Source organism: Acromyrmex echinatior, chromosome 2 (genome assembly GCF_024713525.1).
Source record: "Acromyrmex echinatior isolate Ae372 chromosome 2, ASM2471352v2, whole genome shotgun sequence".
NCBI classification, from domain to species: domain Eukaryota; kingdom Metazoa; phylum Arthropoda; class Insecta; order Hymenoptera; family Formicidae; genus Acromyrmex; species Acromyrmex echinatior.
Window position 1 is genome coordinate 23,497,880 of NC_141853.1, and position 19,253 is coordinate 23,517,132.

At 34.1% G+C, this 19,253-nt stretch overlaps 1 protein-coding gene and 1 pseudogene across 6 annotated transcripts in view; both read left to right on the forward strand.

The window, feature by feature from the left end:
- The window catches only part of LOC105153879 (choline transporter-like protein 1), a 30,169-nt gene that overhangs the window by 3,730 nt on the left and 7,186 nt on the right, over positions 1-19,253 (forward strand). For 3 of the 6 annotated variants that reach the window (XM_087416811.1, XM_011069039.2, XM_011069113.2), the window contains exon 2: positions 18,628-18,830. In XM_087416811.1, the coding sequence (XP_087272937.1) occupies positions 18,628-18,830 (203 nt within the window). Of the gene's footprint in view, positions 1-9,751; positions 10,326-13,082; positions 13,365-14,373; positions 15,268-18,627; positions 18,831-19,253 lie in introns of those variants that run through there. The other 3 variants (XM_011069285.2, XM_011069198.2, XM_011069365.2) reach the window with 3 other exon arrangements.
- LOC147910660 (uncharacterized) lies at positions 2,511-7,514 on the forward strand (annotated as a pseudogene).

Consider the following 19,253-nt stretch of genomic DNA (forward strand, 5'->3'; position numbering starts at 1 on the left):
ATGCCGTGCAGCATAGAAGATACATTTGACAAATTAGAATTATTGTCCACACAAAGTACATACAAGGCATTTTATTTTTAATATACACTTGTGTATAAAGGATTTAATTACTTGTTATCCGTAATACAGACTCCAATTACGCGTGCATTTACATAGATAATATTATCTGACTTCGAAATAGTTCAAAAATAAATAGAAACGGAAACGTAAAAAAGAAATAATTAGTAAACAACTAAATTATATTTATTCATACATCTCTTTTAAATTATTGTCTGTAAGAAAACGCAAATAATTTATAGCTATAATAGAACGGCATCAAAATAAAAAAAATCAAAGATAAAACACAATTTATGACTTAGAAGAAGAAGATATCACATTAGATATTATATGTATAATTCATACATAAAATGTTATGTATGAATTATACATATAATATCTAATGTGATATCTTCTTCTTCTAAGTCATAAATATACAATTATATTTTTAGATTTATCAATTTAAGATCACAAATAGAATTTTATTTTATTTTTTATTCCACCAGATGTAGATTGTCCAAAACGGTTTTTAGTCGCCGGCGGCGTGACGAAGTCATCGAGTGCATCTGCACAGAGACGGAAGATGGAAGCGTGTCCGACGCACACGAGCGTGTCTATGCTTCTTCATTATCACGACGCGACACGCGTGGCGCATTCCGAAAGAACGTATTTCGCGTAGGTCTAATTGAATGGCTTAATTCGTCGCGGAATGGACGTGTTTCGCCACGAGTTTCGAGTTTATAGAGCCGGGCACAACGACATGACGTGCGCGGGGCTCCGCTCTCTTAATTTAATGCGGCCTCGAATTTTTCACGGACCCCATCCGTGATGAATTATCTCGTAACCGCGTACCTCTGTGAGAGGCCTCTATATTAGTTCTAACCGTCGTGTGCGGTGCACAGTCGAAGACGGATCTTGGTGTCTAATAATATTTGTGTGAATTCTACAATTTCCTGTAACAAACAAACTTTGTTTGTTGGTCAATTTGTCGGTCTTAAAATATATAGTTCTAAGAACATAGTTAAAGTCTAAACCAAAGCTATAGAGTATGTAACGTCACGCATTAAACTGACGAACAATTTGATAATTTTAATACTAATAAGTAACTTTAAAAATTATCAAGATTTTTATTTAATATTGTTTAAACGAAAAAAACGAAAAAAAAATTTTTTTTTACATTGGTTATTGATAAATAATATTATACCTCGATGATTGAATTTATTAAGGCTCGACTATTTCGAATCTAGAAGCATCATATTGGTGATATAAACAACGGTTTTTAATAGCTGAAAAATGTATCAAATTATTTTACATTTCTACGTGATACTTTGGATAGATATGTCACGTACAAATAATTCTGGAAATAATAATGGCAAATTTCTCAATTTATTTTATAAGTTTGAAGATTACGAAATTATAATGCTTGAAAATGAAAAAATAAAGATGTATGCAATTAATTTATCATATGTGCAATTCATTTATCATCTCTGATATGAATTAATATGGTGCTTTGAGACAGCTGAACCTTACAAAAGGAAAACAAAAATGGCCCGAAATAAAAGATATTTTTGGAAATTTTTTGAACAAAGAATATATATTTAGAACAAAGAAAATAAGCAATGGATCTCTTTAAAACCTGAAGGATATATTATTATGTATATTTTGAAGTAGGAAAAATTATTTTTAATTTTATATAGGATTTATATTATATCGAAATATCCTCAAATTGGTGTTTCATTATATCGAAAAGCCATGCATAATGGTATTGCGAAAATACGGATAATTAATAATATCGCTATATTGGATGTTCAATACCAATATTAAATCATTACAGAAATAATTCCAGTATTTTCATAAAATCTGTGATTATCAAATAACAATAAAATATAACAAATCTGACATCTTTTCCTTGTATCGCGTCTTCATGACGTCGACTGCGATTTGTCGCGTTTGCCGATTGAAGCAACAATGGAACGATGCGAGTTGGCATCATCGAAAACGCGCATCAACAAGATTCTTAATTATTTTTCCAACGCGCAATAATCATATTCGTTCCTTTGGTCGCAAATAACACGGACATTTTGCTATTTATAGCTTTAGGTATTTATTACAAATATTCATTTTAACATCATACACAACACACACACACACACACACGCGCGCGCATAAAATATACACGTACGCTTTCTTTCTTTTTATTTTTCATATTTTTCGATTTTTCCATTTTTTTTATAATCGACATGGAAACATATAATAAAACAAGTGTGACAAAAAGATATAAGCGAAGCTTTCAGCAAGCTTGGCTTACTGATGTGCGATATAAATCGTGAATACGCAAAGTACCATCCAATAATAGTCTTTATTACTGCAATGTATGTAATAAAAATATTTCATGTATTATATAATATCTCTTTCGAAACATGTGAAATCTGCATATCACAATAAGCGAAGTTTTCAACAAACTTGGCTTACTGATGAGCGATATAAATCGTGGATACGCGAAGTACCATCCGATGATAGTCTTTATTACTGCAAAGTATGTAAGAAAAATTTTTCATGTTCATCACAATCATCACCTCTTCCGAGATATGCAAAATCTGTATATCACAAAATTAGAATACAATACGAATTATCATCTACTAATTATTATCTAATGATGATAATCATTTATCAATAAAAAAACCTTATATTCTATATAAAGAAAAATTTCAATATAAATGGTTAGATATTGAAGAATTTAAATATTGATTATGCCAAGATCTAAATGACCATTTGTATTATTGTTTAATTTGCGATGAATCTTTTGATGCTTATTTATCGCACATCTATTTTCAAATTCCAGAATACATTTAGATATATGTAAAAGCAGATCCATCGAAGGAAATAAATCGAACGATGATTCGAATAGGCAAACTAGTAAATCATTTATGTTAGTTAATGAACGTAAAAGAGAAGCGGAGATCAGATTTGGCGCATTAATCGCCGATCAAAATATTCCTCATGAAATTGCAGAAGACATTCTTAGTTGGTTCCAACATATAGGAAAAGATCCTATGGTGTTGAAAAGCATGAGCATGGATCATACAAAATGTGAAAATATTATAAACGTTTTGTGCTCAGAGACGGAATATGTCGTAAACAGAATTCAGAACACAAAATTTTCCATAGATGAATTTTTCATAGATGAAATATTTAAGAAAAGGTTGGTACTTACATTAAAAACAATCACAAGCGTTCACAGCTCTTTCCCATGTGTTTTCCAAATATTTTCAAGAAACAGATCACAAAATTTTAAAATTATATGTATGCTGGCTTTGTTGCTATTCATATGTAAAAAACTTCTGAAATCTTGGGATTCAATAAGACTCTTTCTAAACGAAATAGTTGTAAGCGAAAAAACGAAAATTGCAGAATATCTGTTATTTATAATGTATAAAGTAGAGACAAAAATTATAATTTATTTTCTTTTTTTAAAATATACAATACTTTAAATTTTTTAAATCAATTTAATGCATATTTTCAAGCATCAGAAACACGAATACATGAATTACAGATAAAATCTTCAAATTTTCTTTTTGACATCAGTAAACATTTTTTGAAAGATGAACATTTAAAACCTTTCTTTACAGATGTAAAATTCTCTCTAAAAAAGAAAAAGTCTTAATGAAATTAATTTGGGATCAAACTGCGAGATATCTGGATGAATTAATGCAAAGGCGATGAATAAAACAAGGGCATAAAGATGTAATTACAACTGTCAGAGAAAACTGTTTGGCGCTTTATGTAACTGCTGCAGAAAAAATTCGAAAAAGATTACCAGTAAAGAATACATTTTTATCTAAATTAAATGTTTTTAAACCTTCAATAAGTTTGTTCGAAAGTGATAGAGAAATATCTTTCAACAATGTTTCTTTTGTAATTAAAACTATCGGTGGTTTTGATGAAGATTCTTTAACGAAAGAATGGATCGCATTGTCATTCGATTTGACAATAGAGAAGAAAGAAAGTCTTTCCAAATTAAATTTTGACAATATTTTGAAACATTTGAAAAACATTTTGAAACGTCAGCATCCAAATAATGTTGCAAAATATCCAAACTTAACAAGTGTTCTGAACTGTATACGATCACTTCCAAATTCAAACGTCGATTCAGAGAGTACATTCTCTATAATTTCCTTCTTAAAAAATTTGAAAGAAAAACGCACCGCACTTTCGTCGACTTACGTTAAAGAATTGCGTTTTTAAGTCAGCATTAAAAGCGAGAGGAGATACATATATAAACATGAAAGTTGAGAAAAAACATTTGTTTCTTATGGCGAAGAAATTATATCCTGCCAAAAAAAATCGTAATATTTTAAGACTATATGCTGCGAGTAGCAAGCATAATATTGTTGATCCCTCGTCAGATTAAAATTGTATATACTCAATAATTAAAATATTTAAAAATGATCACACTTGAAAAGAACAAGCGTTTCAGAAATCTTGTCTGTTTCTACATTAATTGTAAGAGACAAACAATAGTTCTGGCAACTTGAGAGCCTCACAATTTAAGTGCGACTAGTTTTACAAAGTAATAAGGACTAAAAAATAGAACTGAATACTATATTTTAATAGTATTTTACCATATTTTTATAATATTCAGTATTACTTAGTTCTTATTACTTTGTTAAACTAGTTGTGAGTATCTAAACTTTAAAGTTGTAAATTTATAGTTGTTAAAACTTTTTTTTTCTCAGTGAGACAGACACTAGACTCGAAGAAAATAAGCATATAAAAACATACACACGCACACACTCTCAGGGAAATGTAAAAAATAATTTATTTTAAGATTTAAAGATTTATTTTTTATTAATATAATAATTTAAACTTATAATTTCTATTATTTTATATCGCATAGGCGTGATATTGTAACATAAATTTTAAATAAATTTTTTACATTTCCCTCTTGACGGAAGAAACCACCACCTTCTCGCGGTTTCCGTCGAGCAACGTTATGTACGTTATAAAATAAATTCTACGAAAACAAAAGTGGTGTGAATTTTTAAATAATTAATATTGAAATATCATTGAACAAATTCTCTTATATTACATTTTAAATAAAACGTACATAATGGCCAAGAGTGGATATCTTTTATATTTATCTGTAAAAAGTATATAGAATAATATGTTGTATTGAATTTTACAGATTTATTGATACATAGGAATTTGTAGATCAATAAAATCCTGCGCATAATAGAAGAAGTATCAAGAATGAATATGATACATTATCAATAAAAAAATTATGAATAAGATTAAACTCATAATGGACACAAATGATTAAGACATGGAACACAAAATATACGTTACATTTAACCTATATTCATAGTATTTAATGTTCATTCCTGTTCTTAATGTTTCTTTCATTGTGCAATATTTCTTTCGTTAAACCCAGAACTTTTAAAATCGCGCGTCGAATCGATGAAGAGAATAATCGACTATGATTAGTCTATTTGGGTCATAGTTCACAGCTTTTTCTTCTTCTACGTTTTGTTTTGTCCCTAGCCCTCATGAAGGACCTCAATGAGATAAACTTGGCCAGTCAGAGTCCAATGCACAATTAAAGTCGGCAAAATTTTGAAAAATTAACCGAGGTGATGCAACACCTCGAGTCGAGACGAAACACCGTAGCTATAGCTGTGCCCCGCGTGCTGCTGGTTTAACGTCGTTTTCGGGGTGCTCGTCCGCAGCCGTTACGCGTGCGTGTTCAGGTACGACCTCGTACCTGGCGAGCACACCACGGGGTCACTCGGGTTCGCCTAGGCCACGCCGCATTTAGCGCTAAACGCGGTCATGCGATTCTAATTGCGTTTTCGAAGGCTAATAGCGAATTACAATCAATTATCATAATTACTGCGTCTTTAGGTAAGGAACGTATTTGATGAATACGGGAAGCGCGTCTTTTACCAGGCGTTCCTTGACCTCTCTCATCTTGCAACACGAACGTAACATACCGTACGCGAATATCTGTGCAATACAAGTGAGATCGCCGCGCCGTCTGAGTCACAAATGTATACAAATGAGACAAGGAAAATTCACATTTGGGACATAAATGCATACGTATTCGAGATTAATACGTAAAATATATTCAGTACCATATAGGCGTACGATATGAATACAGGACTTGGATTCTAGACAGACGTATTCCGCATCCATAGGGACGCAAGTTATATGCTCGTTCCACGAGTTCGTCAAGAACAATTCTGCCAGCTTGATGGACGGCGAGAAACTTAACTCAACGTTTTCGGAAATAAATATTTAGGTGGCCCGAGCCAAACAGCCTTTCAGAGAAATGTATTTTTCGATGAATTATAGAACGCCTGGATAGGGAATAAGGATACCGAGTTAGCACTTATTTTCTAAAACTTGAAATATCATATCTTGAAACTGCATTCGCATTAATATTTTTTTGTACATTTTAAAACATTATTAACTCATGCAGTAAATAATCAAATAAATATAAATTTATAATGAATAGTTAATCAAATAATTAATAGTTAATCAAATAATTATATAAATTTATAATAATATATATAAAAACAAATAATATACATTTTGCAAAAAGAGGAAGAAAGAGACAGATTAGGAAACAAAAGTTTTATTATCGTATTTATTATTTATTGTTTTTTGCGATTGTGTTTTTTTTTTTTTTCGTAAATGCAAACTGATAACATCCTATTTACGGAGCGAATATCTCTTATAATTGCAACGCGATTGCAGAACCGGCGATAAATGACGCGGTTCGATGACAGAAGGTAATGTCGTTATAGTTGGACATGGTAATCTCTGCTATACTCGCGATATCACGAATATCGCGAATGCGAACGGCGGACTTGTCGCGAGTGGAATTGCACTCCCTGCGCTCCGTGATGTTGCAATTACTGATATATCATTGCTAATACAAATTGCATTCCGGTACGAGAGAGCGTCTCGTAGCGCGGCGTGGCTATGAATTGCGCGGAATCGAAGCTCTTCCTCCACAAGTAGCTATTATTCAGCGCCCACGTCCACATTACGAGTTATCCGTAACGCATCGCCCGACATGTCGCGTGCTTGGCTCGTCCACGTCATATAAAAAATTCACGGTGCAACGACCGCTATTTTTCAACTGGCCACTGCGACCGCGTATTGTCTAATCAACGGAACGGTCTAAGCGAAACGGAGGAGCGTCTGCTGTAAGGTAATCAGCCCCGACGCGAGAGAGAGAGAGTGCAAAACTGATAAAAATTATGGACGCGAGTTGATTGTGTTATATAAACACGCGCTTGTTTCTACACTGTTATCAATTGTCTTCAACACACCTTAAGATCAGCAAATTACTGTCAATGTAAACTATAATTTTGAAACAATTCTCTTCTAAGAGTTAATTCGCGATTACTAGAGTGTAGTTTAATTGCGTTTAGTCTGGAAAAACAATTCGGCACGCAGTTGAAAGACTACAATATGATATATATATATATATATATATATATATATATATATGCAAGTACATATATGATATATATAGTATCAAGATTGAATGGTTTAAGCAATGAAGACCGTTATAGATATTTTAATTTCTAAATATTGATCGTGTTTTTTTCTAAGATGTTAGAAATGCTGTTATGAAGATCGCAGTTAATTTCGGTGATCCTGAAGAGATAAATCGGTTTTTCAATAAACTTTTCAAAGATCCACAGGACAGTCAGTGCGGTCTAATTACACTGCTCGTCCAAAGAGCGTTTCTGAAATATTCACAAGGCCCTTGGACATTTTTTTTCTCACAGACAATTCCGTATGTTCGTGCTCAAAGGCTTTAGCTGACGCGCCCAGAGCGATATAGGCGCACTTGTTTCTTACAGCGAATTCGAGTACCGGACGACCGAATCCCGTTATGTTTTATTAGTGTGCAAAGAGCTACTCGCTGGAGCGCTTTGCTGAAATGCACTCGACGGTCTCGTTTAACTGATATTAGACGAAAGGGAAACGCGGGGATTCGGGTTGGCTCAATTTCAGGCCGCAGCAGCGCTGAATACAACCGTATTCATGTATGCATGTATTACGATACAATGTCTCGCAGCGGACGCATTTTATAAACAGAGAAAAATTCTAATGTATATTAGAATGTTTCCTGTGCTTTTTATTGCTCGTCTCTTGTTATCTCAATTATATATGTTACGTGTCCCACGTGCACATCACGTATAAATAGAACGCATACAAATCAACAGACCGGTTGACACATTCGACAAGTTTAATGCGTGATATTACAACGTACCGTCCATGCCAGCGCGCTATAAAATTTTAATGACAAGTTCCCGAGGCTAGTTCTCGGAAATTGATTTTTCCTCAGCAGAAAATTAAATGGCGCACCAAACGCTCGTCGCAATTTTTTAATGTTCAACATTAAATATTATTCGGCCGTTAAATTTCTCAAGTAGAATTTCCATTCGATTAAAGCCTGTTTAAGATTAATCAAAGATGAACCTCTGTTGTCTATTTACATTCTTGAAACTCTTGATTTTCTCGGCGGTAAATAATTTTATAATTATGACTTTTTTTTTTGTAATTTTTATTCAGAAGGAGTTGACTCAAGTTTCTCCGAAGAGAATCTGTCCTGCGTATAAAAGAAACGATGAGTTTCGTTGCACGAGATCTTATCAAATCACTTAAAAATTGTAGAATAATTTAGTGAAGATGGTGCTTGTATCGCGCGAAAATGACGTATATCTTATTAAGAGGGGAGATGATCTTGTCAAAAGGGGAGAGAGAAGAAGAAGAAGGAAAAAGAGAATGATTCTTGTGGAAATCATTGCAATTGTTATAATTTTTTAAAATATTGATTGATCTTGCCTTTAATTTATTAGATCCAAATGTATAAGACTCTGCGCACAATGGAAGAAATATTAAGAACAGCAATAAATATTAAATATTAAATATTAGAAAAAGAAAAAAATTAAAAATAAAGAGTAAACATAGCACATAACGAATATAAATAAAATGTAAGATCTTATTTATATCCATTATGTGTTACGTTTTGTAGATAAAATGTAAATATGTCTTATTTACATCCATTGTGCGTTTAACCTCTATTTTTCATTTTTTGTTTCTCTAATATTTAATATTTATTCCTATTTTTAATATTTCTTCCATTGTGCGCAGGGCCTAAAGAAGGCCATTATTAAAGAATCTTTCAACAGTTGGAAAACCGCATGCGTCCTTTTCCGTTGAACGCAGCCATTGTGCTTAATTGCATTACATAAAATTGCAGCGCAAACTATTAACTAACTACGCGCGTAGCGTAAGATGTTATATCGTTCGGGTGAGATTGATACGGTATCGCGTGGTGCCTGAAATTGCCCCCGACAAGTTAGTTAACGAAGTTATCGCCACGATTAGCATACGTACTTGTTAGCGTTTAATGCGGGAGGACCTTGATGAAGCCAGGCTCTAAGCGTCGCGGATAATTCGTAGACTCGATTGGAGGAGATACTACGAGATTCAGAGATCCGACGTAGAGGGAGGGACAGACGGCTAAAGAGAGAAACAAGCCGTGAAGAGAAGTAAAGAAGGACAGAAAGGTCAGCAGTCGGGTGGAAGAGTAAGGAGAGCGAGTGCGTGACGGACAGACAACGCGACAAAGAGAATGATTCATAACGAGAGAAAGAGAAAGAGAGACGGGAGGAGGGAGAGGAGCACGCGGGAGAAGTGGGAGGAGAGCGAGAGAGGAATGAATGAAAGAGGAGGACAGCGAATGGAGCATGGACTGCAACGAAGTATCGTTAACCGGCGGACACACAAGAGAGCCCGTTCTCCAGACCCCGCTGGTAATCACACGAGTCGGCGACTGTTAGTATTGTGCCCGAGCTCGAATGCGAGCGGACTCGTCGCGAGTTCGCGCCGACGACGTAACAAAAACAAAGCGACGCTGTGACCTCCGCGTCGTACCGATTCGTGTGTTCTGTTCTCCAAGATCCAAGATTGAACCACGTGCGTGCTGCATGTCGTAATCATCGTTGTTACCTAGACGAAGTTTCTTTTTTCTAGCAGTCCGCTAGGAGGGATTCGGAATAATCCAGAAAATTAACTCACGAGATATACGTTTCTGGGAGGAACAGTTTGTACGAGGAGAGCGAAGTCTACGATAAACACTACGATTCATATCGACGTGGTGACTCTTGGAGTGTCCGTAGATCACTGCAACTGCGACTCAACTGTGACTACTGCGAATGCTCATTGGAACCTTGAAGCGGAGCGGGTTCGCTTCAAGTAACACGGTAATGGCCCGATTTCAGCGAGTTTACCTTCTCGCTGGAATGCTAACGGTTTACCGGCTGCCGCCATACTCGCTCTAATCTAATCGTAGGAACACGCAGGTTTTTCTTCTGTGACTCAGACGCACATGCTCAGCTCCTGATTATTTTATTTTCGAGTATCACTGTCGCATGATAAAACATAAAACGATGCCTGATATCGTTTATAAGAAAAGCAAATACTCGACCTCGAACTAATGTTCATTGGAATTGTTGTCGTTTTCACGGTTAGTCCGTACGGGTTTTTTTCCCTCTTGTTTCGTTTTTCTCCCGTTCCAAGTTACGCCCACAGGTGTGTCACGATCGTTACGCAGATCGTGACACAGCTCACGGCTTGACTTTACAAATGCATGCGTTTCCGATGTTTTGGTGCTCTCGGTTGCTTTTCACACCGGCAATTGTCACTTTTAACCCTGGAGTGGTCCAATGTTTTTTTCACTGGTTTCCTAATCCAACCGACCGGTACCTGATTGTATTTTTCAAAGGGTTTTCGAGCTCTACGAAATCTGAAAAAATTCTGGAAAAACACTGAAAAACATCCTTTCGACATTTAGGTCATTTCGAAACGTTCCTCTCCGAGGAAAAGTTTACTCGAAATTTACGTATACAATATTGCATCGAGTAAAATTTTCCTCGGAGAGGGTGTTTTGGAAGAGTAGATCAAGAATGTTTCTCACTTTTTCGTTCGTGAATTTGAATTTGAGGCAGAATAATTCAAATTGAAAATTCGCTTGGATCTTTTTTAAAGTCTTTTTTAAAGTTTAAGAATCCGCAAACGACCAACATTTATTTTCCCAATTATTCACCGTTAATATGTGTGCTTGATAAACGGATGTTAATTTCTAAATATTTATTGTTTATCTAGTTTACGTCAGTGAGACAATGCGGTTTCCCAAGAAAGTTTGTTCAGCCATTTCGTCATTGCGCGAAAATGTGACCTATATTGTCAATATTTTCCCGTTGACGAAATTATCTTTATGTTATTTCTAATATTGACAATTCTGCAGTACTCGTGATTGGTTTAATAATTTATCGCCCCCAACTTAGCGATGAATATTGATCATCCTAAAGCTTTCTTTTCTTTCACTTCGATAAAACGCTTCTTTTCTATCTTTGAGCGAATATCGCTGGAGAGACTTTTTGCATTGTATTTTCGTAACCGCAGATGCGGGTTGCAGTGCGCAGGTGCATTAATACTCGTAGATCCTGGATGCATGTGAGTGATGTAAGATGAATGAGATACGCTCGTAATGACAAATGTACCGCGGTGTATTCAGTTACGAACAATCGAAAGGTACGAGAATAATACGTCTTAATAATGGCATTTTCCGTGTCATGTTAATATCGCGAGAACTATTTTCGCGCGAATGTATGTTTTGCTATTCCAAACAAGCATTCCATTAATAATAATTCAAAATCGAAATAAAACGAAATGTACAATATTTTTCAAAATTGTTACACAATCATACTTGATACACAGTTATATTAAATTTGACAATACGCTTTATTATATTTTTAACCCGGGAATCGTCATCTGGAATATTTTTACACCTCAACTAAGCTTAGTAGCGAAAAATATAAATTGTAAAGTGTTATTTTTTTATGCATATTTTTGTAACATATTTTTTTCTTTTTTTAGTAAAACTGTATTCTTTACAAATCTTTAAATATGCAATTTTATTGAAAATCCACGATGAAAAAAGCGTTATATTGTTGAAAATCTTTATTTTTCAGAAATACTGTCGTAGCTACTTAACACGCTTATCCCATTTAACATTTGTTTGGTTTTTACTTTCAGAAAGTTGTGATTAAATCATAATATTTATATTTATAATATTCTCAAATACTAATAAATCGGAGAAAAACAATATAAAATGTTGTTAATAAGTAGTGATTTTAATTAGTAGAAGTATAAAAACTTCCCAATTTCATAAAATGTTCGTAAAGTGATCGTTTACGTAAAAAAAATTAGGTGATTACTTTCGGTTTTAACATACTTCATACAAGTAGCACTAGATCTTTCCAAGTTTGCTTTTGCTCGCTAGAGCTAATAATTGCATGCAAATCGTTTGACTTACATCGATCGATCAAGTGTGTATTCATAATAATTCTGATTACGTTGCACTTGCAAACATTCTCCTAATTAACTTACAATTAGCGAGTGTATGATCTGCCCGTCCTACATTATAAATGAAGTCTAGTTTATTCAATGAACACAGATAAAAAATAAAGGAATTCCCCGCGAAGGTCAGTGAATCAGAAGTGAGAAAACAAAGAACTTTAGGCGGAAAAGGAACGGTCTTGCTTCGATGTGCTTAGTTTAATCTTCACATTTCTTCATTATTTACGCAAAAATCTTGGTCTTCTATTTTATGATCTTGTTCGCCACAAAGTTCAGCAATTCGCAAACAATTGATTATTAATTTAATATGAAATGCTAATTTAGTAGCTGACATAAAATGTTGTTACATAAAATGTAATATAATCCCGTCGCGAATCCCATAAGATTTTAATGTCTTTAGAGAGTTGCATATTTTGGGGGACAATTGTACTGAGGAAAAGAGGATATGGGAGAGAGAGAGAGAGAGAGAGAGATATATTGGGTCATTTAAAAAGTATCCGCGGTTTTTTCATTCAAAAATTGAACAAAAAACCGCGGATACTTTTTAAATGACTTAATATATATATATGTGTGTTAAATCGAATGCAAAAACATTGCAGGTCTATCTTCGGACAGTTGTGTTGATAGTGCATCGATCGTAACCCAAAGGTTACGTGAGTTCGAACGACGAGGATAAGCACATGTTATACGCGAGTTGTATTCGTTTTGAAAAATCTGGAAATACGTGTAGCTTTAAGAACGCACAGAAATTGCACTAATATCTGTTTCCGCGAAGAGAAGCCTAAGCAGGAAAGTCGGAGCGAGTTTCATGAATAATTGAAGAACGGAGAATATAGGATTATCATAATGCGTGAATGACGCCGAGGAAAATCTTCATCAAGGTACTACCTGCCATCCATTTACGTTGCTTTAATCCTTATATACTACTATTACTTCTGTTATCTGTCGAGGTTAAGCTTGATACAGAGTAAGACAGAGATTATCATTGAATATACATTTTTAATAAAACATATTTCCTGAAAAATATTAGGAAAAGCTATGAGAATATTTTTAAATAGTTTAATTTGAAAAATAACTCATATATATATATATATATTTAAATAAGCAATTATTTAATAAAAGTAAATTGCATAATTATTACATAATTCGTGATGAAAATTTTTATCCCCTTATTATCGTCGATAAATGTAGCTAAATAGATTACCGATTATATTATATATCTTTATTCTTCATTATCGAGCTCATTAATTACGTTCTAAATACGTTTGTAAAATGAATATTATTCAGATAAATTATATCTTTATGCATAAAGATTGATCGACCTCATTCGCTATTTGATTATTTGCTTCATTTCGAAGCGTTATACACGGCAGAGCGATTTAACTTTTAAGCCTAATATATCGTTAGTGGGCAAACGAGTTTCTTGCGCAATTCCGGAAGCGATAATTTTGCACCTACACGAGAATTCCGGGCATAGTTATGCGTTATTATTTCATTGAGATAGTAGTTCATGAAAGTTGCAACGAGAAAAATTAGTACGGAAACTAGTATTGACTTTTAAAATCAACGAACGTGTTGACTGTCTGGTGGATACGTAAATCAAGAAAGAAAAAGGAAGAGATTTATGAAGCGTTAGCAGCTTGGCAATTAATGTAGACACCATCTGTTAACGTATATCCATCTTTTAACGATTTCTACGTAAGATAATAATGACATTAATCGTCAGAAGTTGCGTAACGAGATTAACAGTGATTTTGCGTACAACTCAAAAATTATAAGATAAATTTTATTTTGTGAATCCAAGTGATATTATTTATTGCAGTTCCTAGGAATGAGCCTTTAATCAGTATAATACATTATTTAAATAGATACTCGTAAATCAGGAATAATATATAATTTGATATAGGCAAATTAGTATCTAGAGTAGAGAAAAACTTATTAAAAAATCCCATTTTTTTATTATGACGAATTACAGCAGCAATATTACGGATTCGATAAATTATTGAGATCTCTTCACATAGTTTTAATAACATTAAACTTTGGAGATCTGCACAAGTATAAAATTGTCGAAGAATAGAAACTAAAAATGTATCTGGAATGTTCTGTCAATTCAGATAAGGACGAGATCAGGTATAAAGGGACGTCAAGAAAATCGGGCTTTTTCGGTTCTACTCGGTATTTCTCGCCAGATGTTCCTTTAGTTCATGGAATATTCTACAGAGTCTAGGTATTCTTTTATAGGTATTTTAGAAGTTAAGCATTTCGAGTGCGTTGGTGCGTTTTTTTCTTAATATTCGTCCACCATTATCATTTCTCAAATAATTCGAAACAATTCTTCATTCTTTTAACGATTTTCAGGCTGTATGACTTTTATTGATTTCTTGATCTTACATTTAATTTTTTCCACGTGTTCGATTTGTAATATCAATGACTTTAACGCGATGGCACATACAACACCACCAAGCACGCAACACCAAACGTACATGGAACATTTTCAAGGATATTGCAGAGATGCAACCCGATAGATATTGCCTAGTTGAATTATCTATCATTGTTTCAATAACAACGTTGTCAGATAATGCATTATTACGATTATCTTCATCAGACTTTAATATATTATATGATAAAATAAGTTATCGTTGAAGAGAAACTGAGCTCATGGAGAGGGGATAAAGTTGTGAGAACCAATAGAGATGCGTTTTATTCTGTCTGGTGCGTCGATCGTAGTCGGTTGCAGTGGGTTTTCTTTGTGAAGTACAGGTTAATTCGACTCGACAAGAAAAGGTGCGATTATTAGTTAAACCGAAGAATCAATTCCTAGCGTAAACTAAATTTATCTAAAGATTTATTGAACTTCTTATGAACTTAAAACGGTCATTTAATAAAATAATCTAAAATGATTACTTAATAAGTCGTGTTAAATAAATAATTATTAACGCGATAGCAAGAAATAGATGTGATATCAAATAATAATAGATAGAAGAAACATAATTGCTGTATAAGTGCTGTGAACGTTATACCATGTTCACGGACGTGCGTAAGCGTGACTCACGATTCTTCTTAATTCCTCATAGTGTATAATTAGTATAAGTAAGTCTTAATTCGTCGTTTAGTTGTTTTTCCATTGTCTCGTACGATCTCTACCGCGAGCGTGTGAAAGACTTGTAACGATGCTACGTTGTATGTTCAATGTGTGTAAGGTCTAAATCCCTCCCCCCCTCTCTCTCTCTTTCTCTCTCATACTCTTTCTTTCGCATGTATTTTTCGTCCCACGCGCTGCTCGTGCTGGTAGACGAGATTATGTATCCAACTCACCGGCTGGTGAGAAGCGTCGGTTGATCCGCAAGAAAAATCCGCAACTTCGTGCCTCGGAATTTTTCCACGAAATGCGTAGAACCCTCTCGAGCGTCTTTTCACGAAAGTTTCATTGAGAAGGTATACCGCCGCTTGATGCCCATAAGTTTTCGAGAAATACGTCTTTCATAACTTTACAAGAACTCCGTTGAAATCTACGGGCGATGCCTTTGGATACGCGAAAATAGATCCCAGGTTGGCAAGTCACCAGCGCGAAAATAATTTGCGATACCGACGGCTAACGGGGAAATTACTTTTATCGATTATTATTTCTCTGATTATTATGAGAGCATAATTTCATTGAGGCACGTAAGATAGCAGCGTACTATTGGCAAACCGTATGTAATACGTGCGACAAGCTGAGTCGTCTAATATTAGCTGAAATCCCGGTTAAACCTAAGTCAAATAGAAGAACGTCCGAAACTGCAAATCCGAAATGTCCCATACTGGATTATGTCGATTTGTTCTGTAAACATTTACAGCTTTTTGCACTTGCGGGCCGCGCGCAAGAAGTTATGCGGTAGCCGGTGAACCATCTGTTTTCATGACAAAAGTTATTTCAGAATAGCTAGGCTAGGAATTATTCTACTAAACACACACGCAGAGAGTCGTATAGAAAAACGTTTATCTTATGTACAATGAGAGCTTGAAATGATAGCAAGAAATATTATTAAAAAAAAAGTAAAAAATAATTATACACTTGCAATTGTACGATATGATACACTTTATGTACACAGAAATCGCTTTTATTGTTATGATAGGAATAATCAACCACCGTGTAATTGCATTGTGAAATATAGGCGCACGTCATTTGATGATATATAAGTCGATTGATGATATACAATATCGTTCTGTCTTTGTCATTCGTAGATGTCAAGAATGACGTTTGTGTCCTAGCTGGAAAACACCCACCCATATTGTTTGGGTCGATTGTTATCATGTTTAGTCTTCTCTTTGAATGTACGAAACGTAGTTACGGACTGTGTGTTCACACAGGGCGATGCCTACTTTCGATATCGATCGGGTCAGGGAAGCGTTAATCCATCTTACATCTATGTTCTAGGAGTATTCCCTACGACACGGTATATAGACACCGGAAGGTAATTTGATTATCGCGATATTAAAGTCTAATTTTGACTGGAGCGTGTCAATTTTTGATTGATGGCATCTTGCCGATGATCGTTAATTCAACGAGGTAAAAATACTGCGGATAAAAACTTTCATGTAATCGCTATATAAAGTAGTGGGAGTAAAAGTAGTACAAAAAAAATCCGATACAAAAGAATTAATTAATACGTCTTTCGCAGAAATAATGATAAATAAATTTATATGTTATATTAAATTTATACAATATGTTAATATTATATATAAAGAAAATGTAATATATAAATTAATAATACGTGTTATTTTATACAAACGTTAATATTAATATTTTAGATTATATGTATATTATATATTATTTGAGATATTTCAAGTAAAATCATTATTTCATTTGAAATATTATAGCGTGAGCGTTACATTTACTGAAAACGATCGATTTCAATTAAAAAAAATCTTAAACAAGGTAGATTAACGGCTAAGGCAGGGAGTAATGACGTAATTGTAATGTCTTCGAGAGGCAATAGCCGTATCCATGTCATTCAACACTATGTCGCGTAACTAAAGTTCCCTTTCGCCTCCGTGTTGCCGTGGTAAAAACTTCTCCCGTGTTTCTTTCGTGACTGAAACATGGAAGTAACATTAACCTACTGCACTCAATATATATTCGTGTGACTTTTATGTGTGTATATCTTTAGCGATTGTGATAGATTTTCTGTTAGTATTAGTGAAGTTAGCCATTTTACGTTAAATAAATCTTATACGCCACCTCTTACAGAATATCTATCTCATAATAGATAGTTAATAAATTTATAGTCCATAAAGATGCCAACTATAAATATTACTATTTAATGTCAATTATTTGACTTGATAAAGAAATATGAGACTCGTTACGTGTCATTTAAGTACCATAATGTATATAAAATTCTGTTTATACGTCTTTTCATTTATCATTTATCATTTCATTTATCATTTTTTTTAGTTTATTATTTCGTAATTTGACAGAAAGTAATGTTTATCTCTCATAAATTCATTAGAAAATTTGACGTATTTCAATCAACCTTCTCAAGTTCTACTTCTGAACAATCATGTTTCGCGTGTGTTACCATGGATGATGCGTGATTCTGATTGGCGTTGCGACAACAATATCCAAGCATGCAACTCTCTTCCCAAGTGTATTAATCGATCGATATCGACGTGACCCAGGTTTCGTTCAAGGAACGCGTCCCGGAAAACAGCGATCGCCATCGCGTTACATTCACATCAAAATTGTTTTAATACATTTTACACACACACGTCAAACTGCACGTTCAAAATTGAGTCGTTAGCTATCGAGAAAATAAATTTAGAAATTTATGTCACTTTCAATATTCTCGGCCGAATCTTGATGATAATTCAGTATAGCGATTTGTGTATTGGTATGTTCGCTTCAACAGGTTTCCAGTTCAGAAACATTATGTAACACTACATATTTTTAATCTATTGCTTGAAGTGTTTTAATATATTCCGGAATTTTAATATATACCGCGATAAAATCACTAATATCATGCATAAAAAACACGATTATCTTGCTTGTTATTATGTATCTCGCATGTATTGGAGTGTAATTATGCAATGATTATTTTTGCAATTTCAATAAATATAGTGACAGGAGCGAATTGATAATCGTATCTTCAATTTGTGTTTTTAAAGCTGGCGCGTGTTCAGAAACGGTAGGCTTGTCAAAGGGCGATCAGAAGGAGGACGAGCACGATCGTTTGGAGAAGTCAGTCGCTCCAGTTAGTTTAGAGATGGGTTGCTGCGGTTGTGCGGACGAGCCTTCGTCCAAAGTGGAGCCTTCGCCCAAAATGGAGCTTTCGTCCACAGTGGAACCTACGGATCCCACGGATCCCACGGTAAACGTTTTCCCTATATGCTAGTTAAAAAAGGATCCGCATATTTATGAATGTAGCGTGCCTAAAAATAATAACATTCATAAAGTATTTATGTTTCTCAAACACGCAACTCAAACTAATTCTTACATGGAAAGAAGAATGTTTTGCTGGAATAAAAATCTGTGTCTAACTAAAAAATTAGATATAGATCTGAAAAAAATTTTGTTGGATTATCTAACTATCAATAATTATCATAGGAAATCGTAGAAAATTCAAGTTTTACGAGCAATGCTGCAAAAAACTTTTGACAATTTTTTCTAGCAACCAGTTTGAGCGTCCTACATAATTATTTTGATGATTCAACAAAATTATTTTCAGATTTGTTTAGTTAAATTTTTAGATGTTTCGGCAAAACCGTCCCAACGATTTTGCTGAAATATCATT